Source organism: Myotis nattereri (genome assembly GCF_964212035.1).
Source record: "Myotis nattereri genome assembly, chromosome: 2".
NCBI lineage: Eukaryota > Metazoa > Chordata > Mammalia > Chiroptera > Vespertilionidae > Myotis > Myotis nattereri.
This window is the reverse complement of record NC_138076.1, coordinates 193,073,538-193,099,810: the sequence shown is the minus strand read 5'-3', so window position 1 is coordinate 193,099,810 and position 26,273 is coordinate 193,073,538. Positions and strand designations below refer to the sequence as shown.

General features: G+C 39.6%; 1 protein-coding gene across 1 annotated transcript in view; it reads right to left on the bottom strand.

Moving 5' to 3' along the window:
- The window catches only part of LOC308513989 (pregnancy zone protein-like), a gene marked incomplete at its 5' end in the record, with an annotated part of 48,806 nt that overhangs the window by 9,107 nt on the left and 13,426 nt on the right, over positions 1-26,273 (bottom strand). The window contains 18 exons of the mRNA XM_081084026.1: positions 50-230; positions 647-721; positions 1,094-1,250; positions 2,385-2,472; positions 2,751-2,927; positions 3,188-3,271; positions 4,335-4,386; positions 4,893-5,014; positions 5,361-5,487; positions 6,315-6,543; positions 7,186-7,333; positions 12,045-12,156; positions 12,484-12,669; positions 20,325-20,474; positions 21,021-21,163; positions 23,814-23,877; positions 24,349-24,576; positions 25,631-25,792. Coding sequence (XP_080940152.1) covers positions 50-230; positions 647-721; positions 1,094-1,250; positions 2,385-2,472; positions 2,751-2,927; positions 3,188-3,271; positions 4,335-4,386; positions 4,893-5,014; positions 5,361-5,487; positions 6,315-6,543; positions 7,186-7,333; positions 12,045-12,156; positions 12,484-12,669; positions 20,325-20,474; positions 21,021-21,163; positions 23,814-23,877; positions 24,349-24,576; positions 25,631-25,792 — 2,485 coding nt within the window. The remainder of the gene's footprint in view (positions 1-49; positions 231-646; positions 722-1,093; positions 1,251-2,384; positions 2,473-2,750; positions 2,928-3,187; positions 3,272-4,334; positions 4,387-4,892; positions 5,015-5,360; positions 5,488-6,314; positions 6,544-7,185; positions 7,334-12,044; positions 12,157-12,483; positions 12,670-20,324; positions 20,475-21,020; positions 21,164-23,813; positions 23,878-24,348; positions 24,577-25,630; positions 25,793-26,273) is intronic.

The window sequence follows — 26,273 nt, the reverse complement described above, 5'->3', positions numbered from 1 at the left end:
AGGCCGACACTCTATCCACTGAGCCAAACCGGTTAGGGCATGCTCTCACCTTCTTTCACAGCTTCTTCATCCAGAGAGTTCAGTATTTCTCCCCTCCTATTTTGGTTTCCTGCTAGGGCAAAAGCGTAGGCCAACAATGCCTTAGTGTAGATATGGCTTCCACGGGGCCCCTCCTTTGCTGTATTCCAGGCAGACTCCAGGCAGAGTAGGGCCATTTGAACAACAGAGTTCTGTGAAGACAAAGAGGTGCTGGTGTCAAACTAGGATAAGTAGAGGATAGAACAAGTTCTGAGTTGGATATTGCTTGACAAGATGTCATTCATGGTTTTCAGCCAGCCAAGTAGAAAGCCAATATCCACTATATTTAAGCCGAGAAACATTTTAAATTTCTTAACTTTATATTTAGTTTTCAAAAAATAAGGCCAGGGAACATGTGTTTTTAGGATTAGTTTTGGTACATAGCCCAAGGGCATTATTGGGCAAGTATAAATTCCCTTTAATGGAATTGACTGAAGAACTCATCTGGCTGAGAAATGCCTCATCATTGAGCAAAATGAAAGCTGAGACTTGGCTTTTAGTGCAGAGGTGTTCCAGACATCAGGCCTGTAATTTTCATAGTAGGAAGTGGGACTGAGGTGAGTCTTACAGTGACTGGAAGACCACTCTCCAGAAGAGCAATAGTGATGTAGACAGAGAGGGTCACTTCGTCTTCCACTCCTCCCTGTAAATGAGAGAGAGAGAGAGAGAGAGAGAGAGAGAGAGAGAGAGAGAGAGAGAGAGAGAGAGAGAGAGAGAGGAATTTTGATTAATTGTACTTGATTAATTGCACTTCTAAATTTTAGTATATTCTCTGGTCTTTAATGCAACTTGTCTTCAGTATCTTCTCTATCAAGCAAAGTAACACCCTCATGCAAAGCACCATTTCTTTCTTCTTTATAATTTTCAGGTTTATAACTCCTTCCTAGATGCCCTCTCACATTACCTAAGACTTCATCTTTGCAATTTTCCTGTGCCTTCTTTCTCCTATCACGTTTGGAACAATGTTAATATTGATGTATCATGGGGTTCAGCATAAGTACTCACAGCACTTCACCTTAATGGCATTGTTGAGCAGTGACCCAGAGTTTCTGAAACAGCCATTCTCCTTTTGCCTCTGGGAGAGCCACACGAGGGCTTGGGTAATGTGTGCTTCATCAATGAAGATGTAGCTTTTAGCCTGGGCAAAGGTCTGCAGTACAAAGGCTGTGAGCCTGAAGGATGAAGAAGAGCAGGCTTCTGAGACCATTTATTCTCATACAGCACCTTAAAACTCTGTTTTGCACACATAGACTCCCACTCTCCCCCAATTCACCCTCATGAGAATGAAAGAGCTATTGCTGAGAGTTTGGAAACTTTTTCTGTTAACCTGTTAGCTTCTTTGTATTTTTTTTTTCCTGTGGCATGTTGTTAGATGTCTTACTAAGGATTCTTGCTTCCAAAAGCATCACTTTAGAGATTTAGGTTTCTCCTAGTTTTCTTGGGGGTGGTTAAGATATTTGCTTTCATATCCTGGACTTTCTGTATTTATTTGTTTCCATTGATTTCTTACTTTGTCTTCTGCAACTAATATTCTATTGGTCTGTCTTCTTTTACTGGTCTGTTTCAGTAAATATTTTTCTCTACATCATCCTGCCTCTCCACTACTTTTCAGGTTGATTTCCTCTTGTTTTCTTGTATGGTCATATTTAGTTCAGATAGATAGATAGATAATTAGATGAATGGATGATAGATGGACAGATGAATAGATGAATTGATGGACAGGTGGATAAATGAATAGATGGATAAATAGAAAAATAGATGGATGGATAAATAGATAGATGATAGCTAGATAAATAGATAGAGAGGATCAGCTAGTAGAAGGTGGTAAAGTATGCACTGTGAGTAATGGCTGCCATTTTTCTAGCCTGTTTCTAGCATCTCAGCACTGTTCAACAATTTATGAGGGCAAATAAGAAGTTTATAATGGTTCCTTAGCAACATAAGAAAGAGGGGCTTGGTGTGTTGATATAAAAATAATCAACTTCAAATGTTCTCAGTTTTGCCATTTATTAGTTGTTTATACTAGAGACATTTATTCATCCATAATGAACATCATTTCCTCTGTAAAATGAAGCTAATAGTTTTCATTTCACAGGATTATTGTAAGAATTAAGTAGGTGAATAGACAGAGTGGGGCAAAAGGAGGTTTATAGTAGTGAGTATGCAAAACACAGTTTATTCTTATATTATTTATTAATTATTGTGTTATTTTCCATATGAACAACTGTAAACCTACTTTTTGTCCTACCCTGTATGGACATGCTTTGAACTCATAGTTGAAACTCAGAATGATTTTCTTTTCTTACCAAGTGTTGCCCTCATTTCTGCCAGACTGATCCCCAAAGGCGCTATAAGAACCATCTTGATGTTTGTAGTTCAGCTGCCTCTGGTAACCTGGAATGAAAGTATCATAGAAAGGCAGGCTATCTCCAGGTGCAGGCTGATGGTATCCATACTCCCCTGACGTTTGATGGCTCCTGGGTATGATCTGTCATAGTGTTATGGCTATCACCCATATGTCAAAATGCAACATTGTATCAAATGGTGGGAAACTGCATTTCTACAAAAATCACTACATTAGCTTGCTCACTGGTGATAAAATGCCAGCGTAGTGGGGAAAAAAGCCCATTATTAGTAGAGTAACATGGTAAACTTTTCTTTGTCTCACTTACCACTGACGAGATAGGCAATGGCCTTAGACTTGATCTCTGAAGTCAACTGTTGGGTTTCACTCAGATAGTTCAAGACATAGATGTTAGGAGCAAAAAGGACCATGTTTTGTTCTCCGCAGCCATAGGGCATCTGGAGGAGATTCTGTGTATTTTGCATAGCAGAACCTAGTATGTCACCTGGGGAATGTGAGATTAAATGTCAGAGTTATTTAAGTTCATATGTAGCCAACATTAGTAAACTCCGATGATTTTCATATTGAAAGTCAGATACTTTATCATTTGGACAAGGGAACATTTATATTTAGAAAAAGTGAGCCTTCCAGGATTCTATATAAATTGACACATTAATAAGTTGATATTTAGAACACAAATATATAGATAAAATGTATGGTTGGCAGTTCTTTTGTCACAAGTTTTCTACATGCAAGATAACTCACCCAAAACTGAGAAAGAGGCTCTGGCAGATTCTTTGACCACATTTGGTGGGAGCTTCAGGGATAATTGCTCAGATATTTCAGTACCTTTGGAAACAAATAATCTATATGAAAGGATGGCATCCATTATAGTAGTATAATCTAGTGGTTACTTAACCTCTTCCTACTTTTACTTGCACATGTGATGATTCAGTGAAATAATACATATAAAATGTGTGAATTAGAACAGCTTTGGCAACATCTTAAATCTCAATGCATGCGAACCGTTATTATTATTGTTATCATTACATTTAGCAATAGCATTATTATGCCTCCGTGAGGAACCCTGTGCCCAAGAAATAAGAATTTTGACTTATGATGAGATTACCTTTAATAGTCTAGCTTTTCTTGGCACTACAAAACGTCCCGAGTCCCTTTCCCTCCCGTTTTACCATCTTCTATGTTGCTGTGTGCACAGTAGCTCTCTTAAAGAAGGCTAGGAGCTGATGAGGATCTAGAGTTTTCTGAATTACTTGTATAATTCTCTGATTTGGTTGGCCTCTAATGTTAAGCCTTAAATTGGTCCTTCTTAAGTGTCAAGAACAGTGTTTTATATACTATGAACATAGATCTAGTGCTAATGTGCCAGTATAATTTACAGGCTACACAATTTAATGTTTTTTAATGATATGGTAAAATCCTGATGCAAAGTGGAGTTCTTTTTTTTTTTTTTTCTATGGAAAACAAGTTTTTAGTAAGATGAGCAGAAAGTGCCATATGCTTTATTATCAACTATTTTAGAGAATATTAACTGTGATTCAAACTTGTCATGGCTCTGCTTTCTTTCCACCTCGTGCTGTGGCACTCTAAGCCTTTGCATCCTGCCTCATTGATGAGCAGCCACTGGCTGTGGAGATAAAGGCCGAAGTGAACCAAGCAAGCCCTAGTAGTAGTCTTGCCTGTACCCACAAGCCACATTCGCCTGCTCTCGTGGGCTCAGTGTTCCTATTTGTAAAATATGTACAAAGAAATACTTGGTATTATGCCAAATTGAATGGAACATTCTGAAAATTATGGGAGATAATATGTAAGACTATGCATTGTAACTTGAAATATATATATACCCTCGGGAGGCTTTGTTCTCCCAATGATTATGAAGATTGACTCTTACCTGAAGTACAGGCCATAGAATTGAAAGTCTTTTCTTGCTCAATACCTTCAGGCTTGGGTGAAGAGAAAAAAAAAATAGGAAAGAGGGCTAAGTATCGAGGTGACTAAAAGACAACCATAGATTGTTTACTTGAAGGGTGGTGTTTACACTAAATGATGCTATCAAATCCTACTTGTTATCAAATTAGTGTAAATGTGTAAAACATTGAACAACAAGGGATATTGGCTGAGGAGAAAATGAGGGATACTAAGGCAGAGAGTCAAATGTAATAGGTGAGAGAAATATTTGACTCTTATAGGAGAGGTAGAGATCAGAAAAGGAAAAGGCTCCTAATAATGTTTTTTTTAAAAAACTATGCAATAAGTTAACAAGTTTACATAGCAAAGTTTCTCATAATATATGCTTTAAGGATAGGAAATTCCATTAGTCTTATCAGATGAATTCTGTATGATACTAATTATCCTTTGTTACCTCAAGAATGTCCATACTGTTTTTTTTTTTTTTTTTTTTTTTATTGTTATGGCCTCAGAAGCATATGTCAAAGTAATACAGACTTACTTCCACCAATAGGGTTTTTATGACCGTGTCTTTCCTCCCAATCTCAGGGACCTCAGCAACCTTATTTCCACAAAGCTCTAGGGACTTCACTGCCTGGGCGCTCACCGAGAAGTTCATATTCCCTAAAACAAAGAATGTAGAGAAAATGAGTATCCATCTTGACAGTAGTCCAAGCCATCCCTAATAGCTGAAAATGACTCTATGCTCTGCAATCACCTCAAAGGCTGCACTTTAACCTTACAATGCGCTGGAGTAGGAAAGGTGAAAACAAAATAAAACAACAAAAAACCCAAGGCTAATGAACACTGAGAAACCAATGCCCAAGTATAGTGATTGTGAGGCCCAGGTGTTGTGGGAATAGCGGTAGGGTACCGTTGTGGATAGAAAAAAAAAAAAGAATATGATGTAAGCAGTATTCAGAGATCCATTGTTGACTGGCAAACATTTGTGGGGGAGGATGTCACTCACCCAGAGTTTTGGGAGTTATTGCCCAAGACAAGGTTTGCCGCTCATTTACACAGATGCAGTAGGATTCTTTCCCCTTTTCATTTTGGGCTGCCAGGAAGGCTGTAGAGGCTTGCAGTTGCACACTGACCTATCACCCACAAGTGTGGCATAGAGATAAATATTATCAGAATATGGAGAGACACTGAGTCATGGAACTGGGGCCACATGTGAGGTGCTGCACTAAATTGGGATTTAGAAAAAGACTATGAATTTCACATGTGCTTTGAAAAGCATGAAAATGGCAATGACACACATCAAGACTGATTATTTATTAGGAGGAGCTGGCATTTAGATTATATATCTGACATATGCAGATATTGCCTCTGGGAGAAGTACCTACTGGTTCCTACTTGATGGTTCTTAACTCCTGTGTAGATTTTCTTCCTTCCTCCCTCTCTCCACTTCCTCTAACATATATTACATGTCTATTTTATATAAGACATAGAACATTTTGAAGGAGAGGATCCTGACCCAGAGGATATTGTATTATAAAGGAGATAATCTCTACACAAAACTATGTCATAATTTTCAAAGATAGAAGTGCTATAAGAAAAGTTAAAAGTAAATATTGTGGGAGTTTAGAGATGAAGGCTTGAAGAACAACACCAACAAAATTAAGAAAACTAAATTTTGTGTCAGCATCAAGAATTTTCCCACCAAAGAGCCTGTCTTGTGTCAGGATTCAGCAAGATTCAGAAAAAAAAAAAAAAGATATGTGGATTGGAGATCTGTGGTTTTAGTACCTGTAGCTCATATGTTATTGTGTTATCTTTCTCATCATGTCCCATCTTGCTTAGCACTATTTATTTGCAATGCTAGCACATAATTCCAAGAATTGTCTAGTCTTGGGAACAAATCATGAGCTGAATGACCAAAGTTCTATCTACCCTTTCAATTCACCCTCATTTTTCTTACCCGGATGCAATGGGGAAGGTAGTTTAGGACAGTAGCCTTGAGTGTGAAGGCCTCTCCACGAATCACAGAGTAGGGCATTGTGAGTTCCACAAAGAAGGGCTGGAAGGCTCGGAGAGTGGTGGGAAGGGAGAAACCAAGTCCAGTGTCATTGGACAGGCAGAAGGCTCCTGCCTTCCACTCAGTGATGGTATCAGGGACTGTTACTCCTACTTCGGCCACGCCCGATGAGCTGGGGAGGATGGCAATGTGAAGAACAGAAAGTAAGCAGGTAAATGTCTTTTTTCAAGTGAGAATCAATATGTGTAAAGGGACTGTCAAGAGTGAAACCATTAAAGGGTTCATGCGGACACTAGATTATGTACTGGGGACTGAGGTGGGAAAACAAAAGGGACTAAATGGTGTCTCTTTCCCTTATCTGTCTATGGCCACATCACACATGCATATATTTTCAATAGAAATATTTGAATATGATTCAGTTTGGTCCGTAAGCTATCCTCACTATTGTCCAATTCCATAATGCATATTTAAGATTTATGATCCAACAAATAAACTATCACTCTTATGCAGTCTGATTTCTTTATGTGCTTGATCCAATCTTGTTTATGCAAGACTCCTGGATGGCATTAGGCGGTATAGAATTTGAATATTCTATAGGCAGTCTTAGGAATAATTATTTTAGACTTGTTGCTCTGAGAGACAATTATACTAGTGAGCCCTTACAATAAAAGTGTTTTTCTTAGGTCTTGTATGAAAGGGTAGGAGGTTAAGACAATTATTTAGAACTTTTTCAGAAGGCTTATCTTCAAGTTGAAATGCTGGGCGGGTCACATTGCCTCACCCAGAGCAAAAAGAGGAGAGAGATGTTACTTACTCCACCATTGCCAGCTCCCAGATCCAGGTCTCAGGGAAATAACTCCGCACTGTTTCAGAGACTGGCTCTGGACTTGGCATATTATTTGCAGGTATTGCAGCAGCTGCACCAATTGGAGGACTATACAGCATCCCTACACCTCCCAAACCTAATAAAAGAAAATAATAATCTAGTTAAGGGAAAAGCATCCATTTATTTTATGGTTCATCTGTAAGGCTTGGGAGAACAAATTTTCCATTTTACTGCTCTGATTGTCTCCTGAGAGTTGTAGAACTTTGGAGATAACTTGTTGAGTCCACATTCTTTGAGCAGAGAGGGATGTTTTTTACAGGTAGAAATTCCATGTATGTGAATAGAGGCTGGAAGTACAAGATCACTTGCAGATGATTTTATGGCTTGTAGGGGAAATGATAGGTTTTCAAGGTCTGAGAGTACTGTTTTCTTCATAGAAAAACTGAGCAGAAAAGGTAAAACTCTCTTTAGATAACATGAGTTGTGGCTATATTGAAAATTGTTTGAATTACCACTAAAGTAATAAAATTTAAGAATATCAATTCTGTGTACTATATTGAAGCTTGTAAATTTATTGCTCTCTTGATAACAAGGCTAGATTTTTAGATTTTATTCTATTTATTTTATGGAAAGGAGAAATGAAGAATTCAAGATGACAAAAAGAGAGATATTTCCATTTGGAATAGCTCTATGATGAAGACAAAGAGTATTTACAAAAGGGAAAGGGTAGATAAGCTCTCACCTTAGAGCAGCGGCTCTCAACCTGTGGGTCGCGACCCCTTTGGGGGTCAAACGACCCTTTCACAGGGGTCACCTAAGACCATCGGAAAACACATATATAATTACATATTGTTTTTTTGTGATTAATCACTATGCTTTAATTATGTTCAATTTGTAACAATGAAATTGGGGGTCACCACAACATGAGGAACTATATTAAAGGGTCGCGGCATTAGGAAGGTTGAGAACCACTGCCTTAGAGCCTTTGAAAGGCAAAATAGTGAAATAGTTAAAAAACATAGGTCTGCGGTCAGAGTACCTGATTCAATTCCCATTCTCCCGTTTACTTACTTATTGGCTGAGCTACTTAACTTTTCTGGGTTCAGTTTTTCCATTTCAAAAATTATTATAACCACAAAAAAGAAATGGTACTATGTGAGGTGATGGAGTATTAGCTAATGCATCAATGGTAATCATTTCACAAAAACATATCAAATCAACATATTGTACACCTTAAACTTACACAATGTTATGTCATTGATGTCTCAATAAAGCCAGAAAAACAAAAAAGGAGAAAATGGTGATAAAAATACATTCTTACCTTAAAAGATTGCTGTAAGAATTAAGGAAATATATCTACTACCACCTATCTTTATTTATTCTATCTATCTATCATCTATCTATCTATCTATCTATCTATCTATCTATCTATCATCTATCTACCATCTATTTTTATTTAATCTGTCTATCTATCTATCTATCTATCTATCTATCTATCTATCTATCATCATCATCTATCATCTATCTATCATCATCTACCTATCATCTAATCTATCTACTTTTCACTTCTGTCTTGAAACATAATAAGCACTCCATAGGTATTTTCATTTACTTGAGTTGCTTTTTATGAATGCAACACTCTTCTAAATAGCCATTTAATTGGTTCTCTTTCTTCAAATCGTTGCTAAAATTTTACTCTCCTGGTAAGACATTCACTGGTCACCCTATTTTCTATTTAATTTTCCCCTTAGAATTTGTCACCTTCTAATAAACTATTTAATATACTTGCTTATTTTTTCAATACTCCCCTTATGCCCATTAAAATATAACCTTTATACAATTGAAGATTTCTCTTAATATTTGTTATATGTCCACAAGCTAGGTTAGTAAGTATTCAATCAAAATTTATTGACCACATGAATAATAACTTTCATATTTATAACTTAGTTCCTACGTTTCAAGCACTAATCATTTCTATCATTGTCCAACATGATTTTACGACCCTATTTGGATTAACCTTCCTCTCCCTTATTCTCTCTCTCTCTCTCTCTCTCTCCCCCCCCCTCCCCCTAGAAACAGTATTAAAGTTATTTTTTCCATATTTACTGTTCCCTGACATCAAACACTGAAGTTGCATGGTGACTTCCCAAACAGTCATGGGAATGGATTTATGTTCTTCAAATTATTTTCAAGAACTTTCAAAAAATATTCTAGTTTTCTTAGCTCTTCCATTGCTGCACATACCTGAGTCATTTATATCTACTTATTTCAATCTTCTTTGTGTATTCATCACATTTTAGAAGTGTTTTATTTGTTTTGTTTTGTTAATCCTCACCAGAGGATATTTTTTCCATTGATTTTTAGAGAAAGTGGAAGGGAGGGGAAAGACAGAGAGAAACATTGATTGGTTGCCTCCCTGCACATGCCCTTGACCAGGGCCAGGGATCAAACCTGCAACCGAGGTATGTGGCCTTGACTGGAAATGGAACCTGGCACCCTTCAGTCCACAGGCCGATGCTCTATCCACTGAACCAAACCAGCTAGGGCTAGAAGTTATTTTTTTCTGTTACATCATATGCCTGAAATTCTTTTCTTAGGAACTTCCAGCATATTTCCTTCTGCCTCAGACTTTTATGGTTTAAGCTCAAACTTCTTTCTGTATAATTTTCATGTTTATTTTCTTTTTCCTTAATCTCCCTCATTTATAAAGCATCTTAGTTACCTGAAAAAATATTTCCCATTGCTAAGAAACTGTTTGGAATTGGTGCTATTTTTGAAGGTTATATTTGGAAAAAAACATGGTCCTTTAAAAGTGAGCTGACAGCATTGTTTTCTTTATGATAGGGCTGGTTTTCAGATAGATATTAATATCACATGGTTAATTCGATAGGCTCAATGTCAAGGAACACAGAAAACAAATTTTAAACAGTCAATATTCTTAATTTGTTTTGGTACATAATACTTATTTTATTGGGATTTTGAAATGCCCTAGAGTGCCTTTAGTCACATTACTTCAATTTATATAATGAAGGATTTGAGGCTTAGAGGCTTAGAGAAAAGGCATTACAGGTCCACTTCACTCATAGAATCTCAGATTTATAATCCCAAACTCAAAAGATGTTAATCTTTATTAACAGACTAGAGGCCTGAAAAAAAAAAAAAAAAGACTAGAGGCCTGGTGCACAAAAATTTGTGCACTCGGGGGGTCCCTCAGCCCAGCCTGTGCCCTCTCACAATCTGGGATCCCTCAGAGGATGACCACCTGCTGGCTTAGGCCTGCTCCCTGGGGAATTGGGCCTAAGATGGCAATCAGACATCCCTCTGGCAGCCCGGCAGACCTCCGGGGATGTCCACTTGCCAGCAGGGAGCAGGACTAAGCTTGCAGTCAGACATCCTTAGCGCTGCTGAGGAGGCAGGAGAGGCTCCCACCACCACTGCTGTACTGGCAGCCATCAGCCTGGTTTGTGGCTGAGCAGAGCTCCCCAATGTGGGAGTGCACTGACCACCAGAGGGCAGCTCCTGCATTGAGTGTCTGCCCCCTGGTGGTCAGTGTGTATCATAGTGACCAGTCATGCCCAGTCTTTCTGCTGTTAGGGTCAGTTTGCATATTACCCTTTTACTATATAGGATAGAGGGCTGGTGCACGGGTGGGGGCTGGCTGGTTTGCCCTGAAGGGTGTCCTGGATCAGGGTGGGGGTCCTGCTGGGGTGCCTGGCCAGCCTGGGTGAGGGGCTGATGGCTGTTTGCAGCTGGTTACACCCCCTTCAGGGTGGGGGTCCCCACTGGGTGCCTGGCCAATCTGGGTGAGGGGCTGAGGGCCGTTTTCAGGCTGGCAGGTGACTGAAGCTCCCAGCCTCTCCTGTTTTTCTTTTTCTTTTTATTCTGGGATTTATTTACCTTCTATAGCTGTCACTGGAGCTGAGAGCCGGCTCCAGCTCTTAGGCTGTGGCTGGCTGAAAGCAGGTCTCTGGGGTTTATTTAGCTTCTATAATTGAAACATAGTTGCTTTTGGAGCTGTTGCTTCAGGAGCTCAGAGCCTGGCCATGGAAGGTGGGGAACCTTGGCTTCCTCCATCACTGGAGCAAGCAAGCCTCATGTTCGCTTCAGCTGCTTGGCTGCCGGCCGCCATCTTGGTTGGCAGTTAATTTGCATATCACCCTGATTAGCCAATGTGAAGCTTAGCGGAGGTACGGTTAATTACTCTATTTGTCTATTATTAGATAGGATAGACATCAAGGGGTATTTTGGAGAAAGGGATAGCCAGAATACCTTGAGAAAGAGATGAAAAAAGGTTCAATAATAGGCTGTACGTGTACCTGGGATTGGACAGATGTTTTAAGGGGAAATTGAAGTTCCTAGAAAAGGGCTGCTTTATTTGATGTTTTAGTTTGGCGTTTTCTGGCCCTGGATTATTAGATATTTCTGCAATGTTTACACTGTTGTTTTTTTCACCAGTGAGACCTTTCTCTTCCTTTCTAGTCTTTTATATATAGCATATTTATGAATGCCTTTTTTGATTCTATAATTAGAATCATTCTCCTTTTCCATGATAAATTTTGTTTTTCCTCTCTTATATACAGTAGAATCTTGAATTTCATATGATTCTGCACCCTAAAGCATCTGACTCAACAAACAACTCCAGTCAATTCAGTCCATGTCATTTACCAGTTAAATGATCTCAGCAAGAAGCATCTTATCAGAATCCTTGTTTCTCTATGTGTAAATAAAATAAGGCTACATTATGTATCTCATTTTACCTTTTTTATTTTTTACAAAGTAATATTGCTGGATGTGACAGGAAATTAAAAGCAACTTTTTTTTTTTTTTTTTTTTTTTTTTTTTTTTACCTCCATATGGTCCAGGCATTCCTGGTGGTGGTGCAGCAGCTAGTACATGTCTCATTGTACATGACCTCTGTTTTTGTATTTTAGAGTTGGTGAGTACCTTTAATCCCATACCCTGTAAAAACGATTAGACTGCATGAAATACTTTTTCCTTAGAATTAACTTATTAATTCCAATGCCCTTAACATTATATTAATTCCGTGGACATATACACACTCAATAAATATAGGATGGTAAAATTATAGTACTTTATGATTTTTTAGAATTGTGTAATTGGGCATCTTTTTCAAATATCTAAATATAACTAAAAATATCTCAATGAAATATCAGGTTAAACAATTTATTCAATTATTGATATATATATAAAGTTTTATTTAAAGATATATATACTAACATTCAAACTTTCATAAGCTAGTACCTTAGTAAGTAGTAAGGAATTTACCTTTAAGAAGCTATACATATCTTCTTCTTCATCATAATTAATATAGTAATTAACTGAGGGAGTATAGAAGCTTCCACCAATAGGAGGAGTAGAACGAGTATAACGACAGTTTGCTTGTTCTTCCTCCTCCTGGTCCAAATTTTGAGGGAAATAAGTGAGATCCTTTACAGGTAGCAGATTATATACCTGTAACAGTAGAGAAATTAAAGACAGAACTTACTTGCTCTTGTTTTGAAATATACAGTAAACTGAGAAAAGTATGATAATTATCCCTTTCTCGAGTACCTTCATGCTATTGGTACCTTAGAGAGGTTAAAAATTTTGTGTATTTTGAACGGTGTATTTTATTTTTTAGAATTTTACTTTATTTTCCCCGTCACCATTTATCTCATCTGTTCCCTCTCCACCTCCTTAACAGTGTTTTTTGTTCTAAAAATGTAAAATCTACTTAGGAAAATAGTTCCATGGAATAATAGAATCTTAAATTACCAAGGACTAATAAAAACTTCACTGTAAAGTTTAGAAATAAAACTAGACCAAATATGGGAAGGAGATCTAACTTGCTTCTGTGTTGGATGACTAATCAATGCTCTGAGAAATTTAGGTAAGAACTATTGTCATCTATAAACTTCTATTTCTATTGAGCTTTGTTCTTAGATAGAACCACACAGGTACATCAATGACTACATATCATCTATAATCAATAGAACACTGTCTACACAATTGTAAACACAGGTCACTTTTAGGAACAAGAAGGATGACAGAGGAAAGAACCCAGAACCTACAGAATGGAACTAAGAGGCCTGGATATTTATTCCTGGTCTAGAGTAAGACTGAGTCATATCAAATAATTTGCAACATTTGCTTGGCTGGATCTCAGAATTGCTATGGACCAGTAACTCCTGTGTGCCTCCTGCTCCCCCTGCCCTTTTAAAAAAAACAGGTGTGCCCTTTTGCAGATGATTGATGACAGAGTCCTTTGAAAGAAGATGTGGTACATATATGCCATGGAATTCTACTCAGCCATAAAAAACATGAAATGTTGCTATTTGTGACAACATGGATAGATCTTGAGAGTATTATACTAAATGAAATAAATCAGGTGAAAAAGGACAAGAACTGTATGATTTCACTCATATCCTATATAATAAAAGCCTACTATGAAAATCGACTGAACAGTGGAAGGATCAGTGGAATGACCTGTCACTATGATGTGCACTGACCACCAGGGGGCAGACGCTCAACACAGGAGCTGCCCCCAGCCCACAGGCCCTAGGCCAGCCAAGGCGGGTGCCAGTGGGGGCATCCAGATTGCCCCGCCAGTCACCGCATAGATTGGCTCTGATTGCTGGCCAGGCCTAGGGACCTACCTGTGCACGAATTTTGTACATCAGGCTCTAGTCTTAGATATAAAAAAAAATAGCAGCAAATGAGCAAAGAAAACAAACATATAAACCAACAAAAAATCTAAAACTCATAGATACAGACAACAGAATTATGGTTATCAGAGGGGAAGGAGGGTGGGAGGAGAATGAATTGGGTAAAGGGATCAATCACAAGTTGACAAAAGGAGACTAGACTTTGGGTACTGAGCACAAAATAGAGTATACAGATGCCATAGTATAAAGTTGTACATCTGAAATTTATATAATGTTATCAGCTAATGTTACCCCAATGAATTTAATTTAAAAAATAGGAAAAGAAAAAGAAACCCTCAGGAGTGTCAATATGCCACTTTTCACCATTATATGCTGGGTGTGTGTGTGTGGGAGGGGGTAAATAACTTTGTACATTTTAGTTAAAGGTCGTTATAGCTAGAGAAACTGTACTTGAGGAACTATACCTAAGGGATATCATATGCACCTAAAACCAAGTTAAATGATGTGGTTCAGTTTTTAAGTTGTTACTATTTGGGAATGAGAATTTAAGGGAGAAAAGTGAGTGTATTTTGCATGCGGGAAGATCATGAATCACAGGGAGTCTGAGGGTAAACTGTGAAGAGAGCCTCCCAAATTACCCCCAATAATCTCTGCCTTCTAATATTCATGCTTTTGTGTGGTTCCTCCCATAATGGGTAGGGCTGACATCTATAACTAAGAAGATTTTGTGGAAATGATGGTGTATGAGTTCCAGGGCTAGGTCATAAAAGATATTGCAGCTTTAGCTTCTCTCTTTTGAGTCACTTGTTTGAAGGAAATCACCTGTCAAGTTATGAGGACATGCAGGCAGTCCTGTGGAGAAGTCTGTGTGGTGAGGAACTAATGCTTCCTGACAACTGGAGGAGAAACACATCTTGATAGTCGATTTTCCAACCTCAACCAAGTCTTCAGATAACTAAAGCCCTTCCAACATGCTGACTGCAATCTCATGAGCTCACAAGCTAGTGCCACTGAGTTAAGTCACTCTGGATTCCTAATCCACAGAAAGTGATAATAAATGTTTATTGTTTTAAGACACTAAGTTTTGGGGATAATTGTTATGCATTAGGAGATAACCAACATAATAATCTTTGTTCTTGAGTAGAAGAGCCAAGTAAGTACACAAATGAGCATATATTCTCTATATGAGCATGCACTCTCTATGTTATATGAGCTCAACCAATGTTTTCCAGGCCATTTTCAAAACAAGTGAGCTTAAAGATTTTTATAACTTCAAGAACCCAAACCTTCCATTTTGTTCATTTTGATGTTTCTATCTCTCTCTCCCTCTCCCTTCCTCTCTGAAATCGATAAAAATATTTTTTTAAAATTATATGATTAAACAGAATAGGGTAGACATAAAATATTGAGAAGCAGATGAAATTCCTTCAATCCAAACTGGAAAAAAAAAGAGCTTAGAATAGACTACCATAAATAGGGAATGTAAAAAAACAAGACATGTCTCCAAAAAAAGTACCCAGAGAAAATTCTGTTGTTCAGGTTAACTCCTTAACGCCCTCTTCTAACTCAAATAGAGAAATATAGTCATTGTCTTCTGTGTAATAATTATTATGCTATGAGGAGATTTTAAAAATTGTGTATGTATGTATGTATGTATTTATTTTGAGGAGATATTTTGACCTATTAATAAAATACAAAGGTTGAGAAGAATTTTGATTATACTTTCCATTCTGAAGAATGTTAATTTTGTTGATTAAAAACAGGATCATGATCCTTGACATAACCATCTCACAGTTTAAAAATTTTATACACACAATTGAAGTTTGAGAAGTAGAAACTAGAATAAAACCCAAAAGAAGCTGCAATATTACTGATTTATCTTCCAACATTAATACTTACCAATACTTCCCCAAACAGGCAAGTTAATTGATCCTTTTAAATATTGATGCCTGAGGCAATGAAAGCTATAAAATTTGCCATCGATAACTTTTTGACAATGATAAATCCAATCCTATCTAATAAAAGAGAAACATGCAAATTTACCATAACCCCAACACCCTTCCCATTGGCTAATCAGCAGGATATGCAAATTAATTGCCAACCAAGATGGCGGCCGGCAGCCAGGCAGCTGAAGTGAACAGGAGACTTGCTTGCTCCAGTGACGGAGGAAGCCAACGTTCCCCGCCTACCGCTGCCAGTCTCTGAGCTGCACTCTAAGCAACTATGTTGCAATTATAGAAGCTAAACAAGCTCCAGAGACCTGCTTTCAGCCAGCTTCGGCCTCAGAGCTTAGAGCTGCAGTGATGGCAACAGAGTTTCAATTATAGAAGCCAAACAGACCCAGAAACCTGCTTTCAGGCAGCTTCGGCCTCAGAGCTTAGAGCTGCTGTGATGGCAACAGAGTTTCAATTATAGAAGCCAAACAGACCCAGAAACCTGCTTTTAGCCCTCAGAGCTGGAGCCGGCTCTCAGCTCCATTGACAGCTATAGAAGGTAAATAAATCCCAGGATAAAACAAAAAGAAAAGAAGGAGAGGCTGGGAGCTTAAGTTGCCCTCCAGCTTGAAAACGGCTCTCAGGCCCTCACCCAGACTGGCCAGGCACCCCAGTGGGGACCCCCACCCTGAAGGGGTGTGACCGGCTGCAAACAGCTATCAGCCCGTCATCCAGGCTGGCCATGCACCCAAGTGGGACCCCCCACCCTGATCTGGGACATTTTCAGGGCAAAGCAGCCGGCCCCCACCCATGCACCAGGCCTCTATCCTATACTACAGGCAGGGCGGGACAGCGCGAGCTGCCATCCGGGCCCCATGTGCAGCCCTGGGCAGCAGGGCATAAGCCCCACCCCCAGCTGGGACCCCTGTGTGCCACCTGAACCTCCAGCCGGGACTGCCGTGCCGCCTAAGCCCCGCACTGCTAAGCCCTGCCCCCAGCCGGGACCCTATGACTATTGGAGAGCAGGAAAGTGCCGTTGGGTCCTGGGTCGCTGTGGTGATCCGGCCATCGGTAAGTAGAAAAGTGCAGCCTATAGGCAGCCCCCAGCTGGGCCTGATCCGGGAGCAGAAAGCAAGCCTGGCAGCCCCAAACTTTCCCTGCTCCCCAGTTGCCATGGTCATCCGGGAGCAGGAAAGCAAGCCTGGCCTGCAGGCAGCCCCAAGCTGGGCCTGAAACGGGAGCAGGAAAACCCGGCCTGTGGACAGCCTCCAGCTGGGCCTGCTCCCTGGTCACCATGGGGATCCCGGAGCAGGAGAGCAAGCCCAACCTGCGGGCAGCTCCAAGCTGGGCCTGCTCCCCAGTCGCCATGGCGATTCGGGAGCAGGAAAGCCCGGTTTGCAAGCAGCACCCCCATTCTGGCCATAGCTGAAGGGAGAGTACAACATGCAGTGGAGGCCAGGAGCCTGAGAGATCAACACAGAGGGGCTCCTGCTCCAAGCCTCCAAGCTGGGCAGGCCCCCAGCAGACACACACACACACACACACACACACACACTGCCTGCTCTGAGCCTCCAATGTGGCTGGGGGCAGACCCCCAGTGGAGACACACACACACACACACACACACACACACACACACACACACACGGCAACTGCTTTGAGTCTATGTGGCGCAGCTGGGGGCAGGCCCTAGAAGACAGACAGATACACACACACACACACACACACACACACACACACACACACAGGGGATGCCTGCTCCGAGCCTCTGCTGCCAGACTGTGGCCATCAGTAGGACATCCACTGAGGGCTCCCAGACTGTGGGAAGGGCAGGCTGGGCTGAGGAAACCCCACCCCCCAGTGCACGAATTTTGTGCACGGGGCCTCTAGTCTACACTAATAAAAGACAAACATGCAAATTGACCATACCTTCACTATGCCTTAAGCCATGCCCACCAGCCAATCAGAGCGACTATATGCAAATTAACCCAACCAAGATGGAGGCCGGCAGCCACGGAGCTGGAGTGAGCAGGAGGCTTGCTTGCTCCAGTGATGGAAGAAGCCAAGCTTCCTGCCTGCTGCGGCCTGGCTCTGAGCTCCACTGAAAGCAACAAAGTTTCAATTATAGAAGCTAAATAAACCCCAGATACCTGCTTTCAGCCGGCCGTGGCCATGGAGCTGGGGCGAGCAGGAGTGGGCTGCCCCTGGTGATGGAGGAAGCCCAGCTTCCCTCCTGCCCACAGAGGCCCGGCTCTGAGCTCAACTCAAAGCAACAAAGTTTCAATTATAGAAGGTAAATAAATCCCAGAATAAAAAAAGAAAAAAAGAGAAGCTAGGAGCTTTCTTAGTCGGGGGTGGGGTGGGGAGGGAGATTTCTTAGCCTTAAAATGGCCCTCAGCCCCTCACTCAGACTGGCTAGGCACCCCAGTGGGGACCCTCCACTCTAAAGGGGGTGTGGCCAGCCTGAAAACAGCCATCAGCCCCCCTCACCCAGGCTGGCCAAACCTCCATGGGAGGAGGGTCCCCACTGGGGGGGCGGGGGGGGCTTGTCCAGCCTGCAAACAGCCATCAGCCCCTCACCCAGGCTGACCAGGCAACCCAGTGGGAACCCCCACCCTGAAGGGGGTGTGACCAGCTGCAGACAGCCATTAGCCCCTCACCCAGGCTGACCAGGCAACCCAGTGGGACCCCCACCCTGATCTGGGATACCATTCAGGGCAAACCAGCTGGCCCCCACCCGTGCACCAGGACTCTATATAATAAAAGGGTAATATGCAAACTGACCCTAACAGCAGAACAACTGGGAATGACTGGTCGCTCAATGCAGGAACTGCCCCCTGGTGGTCAGTGAACTCCTACAGGGGGAGCTCTGCTCAGCCATAAGCCAGGCTGATGGCTGACAGTACAGCGGTGGTGGTGGGAGCCTCTCCCGCCTCCTCAGCAGCACTAAGGATGTCTGACTACAGCATAGGCCTACTTCCTGCTGGCAAGTGGACATCCCCCGAGGGCTGCCGGGCTGCTAGAGGGATGTCTGACTGCCAGCTTGGGCCTGATCCCCCAGGGACCGGGCCTAAGCCAGCAGGTAGACATCCTCGGAGGGGTCCCAGATTGCAAGAGGGCACAGGCCACGCTGAGGGACCTCCCATCCCTGAGTGCACAAATTTTTGTGCACCGGGCCTCTAGTAACATATAATTTAATTGACTTATACTGAAAAATTCAAAATATGAGTAATTTAGTTCTACATATAGGTTAGAAAAGTAGCCTCTGAATTTTCCCTTTTTGCTGATTGATTTCTCTTAAAAAACCCTGTTTGAAAATATTTTTTCCTATTACCAATTATTAACCAGTATTTCACCTTTTATTTTTCTGAGCCATGTAAACCTTTTATTATAGTCTTTCTCAAGTCACTGCTCTATAAGGACAAGGATTGTGATACGTTTACTGGTATTTCCCTAGCTCCTACAACAGACCCAGTACACCGTGTGCTGCTGCTGCTGACGATAACAGCAATAAATCAGCATGACACTCCAAATATTACCACCATGAATTATATAATTCTAGAAAAAAGGAGAGACTTAAAATTTTAGTCTGTGAATCATCATTCCTGACAATGGTATGATAGGTCATGTTCTTTTTTAATTGAAAATAATTTGTGAATCATTTATTACCACTTTTACAGACCCCAAGTACTCTAGAGACATACACTGTTAGGTCCATTGAAAGTTTCGTGATGTGCTTGTATTAATTTTATAAAATTAATTACTCCAGTGACCAAAAATGATTTAATTTGTTTTATTTTTGGCCAACAATGATTTTACTTAAGCAATTTATTAATTTATTTTCTTTTTTTTGGCATGGCCTATATAAGTATTAAATCTTAACAAAAGTTAGCTTTCATTAAGATTATTGTAAATCATGAGTTAACAGGTTTAGGTTTGATTCTTTATAGGAATGGAAGTTATGTCAAGGAGGAGATTGCAGTTTGCGGGCAGTTTCAGAATGACATCTCAGCCATGTCACTTCTGGGTAAGCTGGCACAAGTCTCAACTGTTACAAACCTCAGTGCTTTTTAAAAAAAACATTCTTTTTTAAAAGTACATATTTTTATTGATTTCAGAGAGGAAGGGGGAAGGAGAGAAATAGAAACATCAATGAGAGAGAATCATTGATTGGCAGCTTCTTGCAGGCCTCCTACTAGGGCCTGAGCCTGCAACCTGGGCATGTGCCCTTGATAGGAATCAAACCCGGGATCCTTCAGTCTGCAGGCCCATGCTCTATCTACTGAGCCATACCGGCAAGGGCTACAAACCTTAGTTTTTACATCATAAAATAGGGCTGTTGCTTACTCTCTGGGATGCTGGAAAGAGTAAATGAGAAAATGTGTGGGAGAGCTTGAGATACTATATAATATTAGACAAATGGTAAATATTTTTATTATATTCTTGCATTTTACTCTCAACAAGGCCTTCTCTTTGCTCTGAGCACCTCATGCAGCCCTTTCCAACCCCTGAGGCTGAGGGAACTCACCGAGGACGGGGAGAGCTCTGCCTCAGGCCTCAGGAGGTGCACGCTTTGGTCCACTGCGCGGAGGGCACAGAGCGACTGAGGAGAAGCTGTGACTCGCAGGTGGGCCTGCGAGGCTGGAAGACTTACTGCTGGGTTGAAGCTCAAATCCACCTGCGAGACATGAAGGAACAGTCATCCTGCACTTCTGCTTGTGTCATCCTGCAGTGACCACATTTCTGGGTCATCCTGACATTTAGCTTTAACGACTACGCTGGGAAGCATCAGACAGGAAGGAACCTCTTTTATCATCTTGCCTTTGCTGTTTGAAAGGCTGTGTTGCCCTAAGGAGGCAACGCAGGGTCATAAGGGATAGATGCCTTGCTTGAATTTTACTAGTAGAGGCGCATCATTACCTCTGATTCATAATACAGTTTTCTATTTGTTCTTCAAGTTTTTGAAACGTTTGAGTCACAGCATCTTACATACCTCACACAATTGGATCAGTGGAATTGGGCACCATGGATACAAAGTTAAAGCATGTTTTATGTGGAAGCAATTTTGTGGGCTTGGAAAATTATTGTGCTAGCTGCCTGGAAACTTTTGGACAACTCCTTTTACTTTTCTGGATTCAATTTTTTCCCTCTCCGAGGTTAAATAGACAGTACCTATGATACCATTTATTTCTGTTCTTGTGATTTTTTTGCTAAAGACACTCACCTTGTTGGCTAGACAGTTTTCAATCTCAAAACTCTGTGAATCTCCAATAACTTCTCCATTTGGGAAAATGGTAAAGATGAACAATCGTGCAATGGGAGCAATGTCTGACTTCACAGGGAAGTCTAAGGAAAAGCTGCCTTTCACTGGGCATGGAGAGAATGAGACAAAATGGTCATAGGTCAGGACGCTGTTACTAGGTCTTATCCAACTTAGAACTGTGCCTATGCATTCAATGGCTTAACATCTTTAATACCATTCTAGTGAAGGGGTAAAAATTAATAGGCTAATGTCTCCCTTCACCACTTCCATTGTAGAATAAGTTCAAGTTCCTTACATTCACACTTATCTTTACCTGATTTTATACCTTATTTATGCCTAAACAAACTTAAATCTGCTGAAAAGTATTCTGCTGATATATACACATTTAATTAAAGCCTGATGGACTCATTTAAAAATTAAGAATAAGAAAATTATTTCGTGATGAATAGCAACCATTTCTTTCAGATTTCAGGCAAGTGATGATTTTCCATTTAAAGATAGAGGTGTAATTTGTAAGATATAATCATAGAGTTTAAAATTTTTTCAAATATATGCCTTTTTTTGTTGTTGTTGTGAAAAGAAGACAACAAAATTTAATCATTTTTAAAGAATGCTCGCCGAAACCGGTTTGGCTCAGTGGATAGAGCATCGGCCTGCAGACTGAAAGGTCCCAGGTTCGATTCCGGTCAAGGGCATGTACCTGGGTTGCGGGCACATCCCCGGTGGGGGATGTGCAGGAGGCGGCTGGTCGATGTTTCTCTCATCGATGTTTCTGACTCTCTATCTCTCTCCCTTCCTCTCTGTAAAAAATCAATAAAATATATTTTAAAAAAAATAAAGAATGCTCTAGTGGTGCTAAGTACATTCACATTGCTATGAAACAGATCTCCAGATCTTTCTCATCTTGCAAATTGAAACTCTATCCCTATTTAACAACTGCTCTATTTCCCCTTTCCCCAACTTCCTGGGGACCAGAAAGGCAGTACTATGGCATTCATGTTTTTGTACCATTGGAGAGATCAAGTTTCAGCTTATAATTCTAAAAAGAGTAAGTTCCTCTCTAAAAAGAGGGAAATTTCAACCCTTGTATTTGCTATCTTGAGCTAACCATACAAGGTAAGAATAGATTGAAATATTATAAACATGGAACGAGAAGTTATGGTACATAACTTTCTCTTTTTTTTTTGGCAGAGAAAGTTTTGGAGGGAAAAATAACCTCTTAGTAATGTTTTGGCAGAGGAAACTTTGGAAGAATAACCTTTTTGTAATGTTTTGGCAGAGAAAGAAAGCTTTGGAAGGAAAGTAACCTTTTAGTAATGAAAATTGTGAAGGCTTCATTATTAAAAACCTGAATTCTGAATTTCAAACAGATTTTGAAATAGTTCTGAAATTAATAATTTGTATCCTGATATTAAAACACTATGCAAAATAGCATATAAAAAAGAATTATATCAGTAAGTTAAACTTAAGTAACTCAAAAGGTTGAAAACTTGTGAAACAAGTTATTTTTTTTTTTCATAATCTAACACAGTGAAGAGTTCTCAGTAGCTCTTTAGTGGAGAACAAATTGGCAATTAATAATGTAATTATGATGTGTGATTAAAACAGTTTTATTCTAAATAATTGTGATTTAACTACTTATATAGAGAAACACTTTCAATTATTGCTTCAGTTACTTTCAATACATTTTTTGTGATGTGTTCATTAAGTAAATAATTAATGGAGTTTTCTTTATATTACTAGTCAGAGATTATTTCTTTTATGAATTATGCACAAATTAAAATATCAGAAAAAATTAGATAAATAGTGTTTTTAGACACACCTTTTTCTGTAAGTGTGTTACATGCTTCATTGTTAAAAGAAAGTAGAAAAACAGGCAACAGATGGAGTGAAGGGGAACCTTGCAAGCAATAGGGTCCAGATCGCTGTATCGATCTCTACATAAATATTGTGGAAAATGATATTCAAAACTGCAGCGTTCTTTAATGTTTATTTCAAACAATTATTGAAAGTGCTGATTAATAGCTTATTTTAAATTAAACCTTCTTGAATATTGTTTTGATATTAAAAACAGCCTGGTAAGGAAAGAAACCATAAAAGTAAAGAAAAATCATAGACTTGGAACAAATCCTAAGCATTTTTAAGTTTAGCACTGGGGTTGTGTGGAGTTTGGTGAAATACTTGCCTTTGTTTAGATTAATTACAGGAATGTTCATGGGTTCTTGTTTCAGTGATTAAACCTTGATATAGATTTAATTAGAATAGAAAATAATACTGGTTTCCTTTCTCCTAACTTATTCATGAAGTGCACTCAAGTTCATGGGTGAAGTACTCAATTTCATGCCCACAGCACAATATTCATCCTCATAAAGAGCTTAGCTCAGAGACTGCACAAAAAATAACGTCCCCCTCCATGATACTTAACTCTCTTCTTCTTTGCAATTCTAAGATTAAAGATGGTCAATGTACATTTGTTGTTAGGGTTAAAAATAGAAGAAAGCACCCTAACTGGTTTGGCTCAGTGGATAGAGTGTTGGCCTGCGGACTGAAGGGTCCCAGGTTCGATTCCAGTCAAGGGCATGTACCTTGGTCCGCAGGCCGAGGCTCTATCCACTGAGCCAAACCCACTAGGGCTTTTGTCCCCTTTCTTAGTGTAAAGGGATAATGGGAATGATTTCCCCATTTGTGAACTGTCACTGAGTAAGGGTGGATGTGTTGGCAAGGAAACGGGGAGACTGATTGGAAGATACTCACTGTCTCCTGGCTCTACAGGCAGAGCATGTGTTCCTGATCTGACGATGCCTCCCTTAGCCATGATCTGAAATGAAAAATCAACAGAGAAAAGAACTTTGCTGACACTGTTTTCAACACCTTATTCTCCACATAACCTATTTTTTTTTCTTTTAAAAAATCAGTTTCAGAGAGGAAGGGCAAAGGAGAGAGAGATAGAAACATCAATGATGAGAGAGAATCATTAATCAGCTGCCTCCTGCATGTCCCCCTCTGGGGATTGAGCTTGCAACCCTGGCATGTGATGTGACCAGGAATTGAACCATGACCTCCTGGTTCATAGGTCGATGCTCAACCACTGAGCCACACTGGCTGGGCCACATAACTGACTTTTGATTGTTGAGTCTGCTAGAGAGAATCAACCTCATGAAAATCAAGAATCAAGGGAACCTGGATGAGAAAGCAAGATAGTAGTGCACACATACTTTTTACATTCTTGGCCCCATTCACCACTCTGTCTACTGATAAACTCCAAATATATCTGTGGCTTTACTCTTACCAGGTAATAGAAAACGAACTCCTTCAGTTCCCCAGGGGCCGGCACCTTGAGTATATAGTGTGCCCTGATAGTCTGTGTTTGGTCACAGGGCAGGGTACCAACCACAGGCTCCAAGTCAATGAAACTTCCACTTAAGGAGAAAACATGTCTTGCAGTGTGCTGAGCAGCCCTGTGTTCTTCTTGTAGAAACGCAATCCTATAACACATGTCACCTTTCTCATGGTAGGCCTGGTAAAACAGAAGAATAAAGAATCAATATTATCTTGAAGGTCTTCACTTTAGCTTCCCACCAAAATGAAGTTTTAATTTTGTGTCTTCTACTCTAAAATATATTTTGCATTTCTTTTGTTCTTGCTGACTGCCAACTAAACATATTGTCAATCTCTTAATTTGCACAGATTAAAAGAAAATAATCTACATATTTATCTCCTTTGTCCTGATTCTTCCAACTTATTACTCATTTGACTCTTGTGCAGCTCAGAGCCAGGGGAACAATAATGGTCCAGTTAAAAAGCTAAAAATCTTTAATAGGAATCTCTTTTAAGTTGGTTTAACTAAAATCACTTTATATATATATTAACAAAATCTCTTATTACACAGGGGTCTCAAAATAAATAATCCTCAGAAAATTAGCATCTATGCCTCTTGTGATTATTGAGAGGGTGAGAGAGATCATCTGTTCCACTTTTTTTATGCATTCATTGATTGATTCTTGTATGTGCCCTGACTGGAGATTGAACCCACAGCCTTGGTGTATCAGAATGATGTTCTAACCAACAGAGCTACCCAACCAGGGCTTTATAGAGTTTTTTTTATCCTCTTTATTAGGCAATATATAAATGTGTTTGTGTGTGTGTGTGGGGGGGGGGTTCTCATCATTTTAAAAATATCTAAGTAGACATGGAAAAACAAATTACATGAATCCCCCATTGAAGAACTGATATTGTTGAGGAAAAAAATCCAATGAGATATTTAGATAATACATAAATTTTAAGAACAATTTTAAAATTTTTATTTTATTGTTGACAGTATTATAGATGTCTCCCATCCCTCCCTTCTCTTACCCCTTCCTTAAAAATAATTCTCAGGGACTTCTACAATATCTTTTCTAATGTCTTCATTATTTCCAATGACATTTTTATATACCCAAGTTTATTCCCAAATTGCACAGCTTCTTATTTCTCTCTCTTAAATACAGCCTGTGTCCTTCTTCACTTCTGAATAAATGACTGTTTTACCAAGGTTCTCTTTGTTCTCAGGTTTCATTTTCTTTCATACTTACTGTAATAAAAAGGTGGTTAGTCAACATATTGGTAGTATTGATTGAAAACTGTGCAAGACCCTGCTCATTGGTAGTTGCATTGAAAAGATAATTGGCTTCAAGTGCGGAGATGAAAACGAGTTTATTGGGAATGGGCACATTTTTTCCATCTACCAGGAGCACCTACAGAAGAAAAGTAATTGTTAAGTTATGTGGAGAATACTGAGAAGGTAGAACTCATGGGGACAGACTGCTTTGCTCCCATGACTTAAAAACAAAAACCAAAGAATAAAAAACAACTCTTTCATATTGATTACAAAAATGTTTCTTTGCATTTGGATCCTCATCTTAATTTTCATTTTCTGAAACAAATCTGCACAAGAATGTGTGGGGTTTTTTTTTTTTAGAAAAATTCAGTAAGTATAAAACTGCTAAAATTAATTGTAAATATGAATAAAATCAATATTATTTATTTATTGTATTATCTTAAAGTATGTACCTGAAATATGAAAATCATACAATAATAATAGTCATAAACTGCACACTATTGTAATTCCAATATTTAAAAATGAAATAATTTATTCACTTATTTTAAACAGAACAAGAAATTGACAGCCATAAATTGAGAGTCATTTGTGAGAAACTGTCTTAAAATTCTGATGCT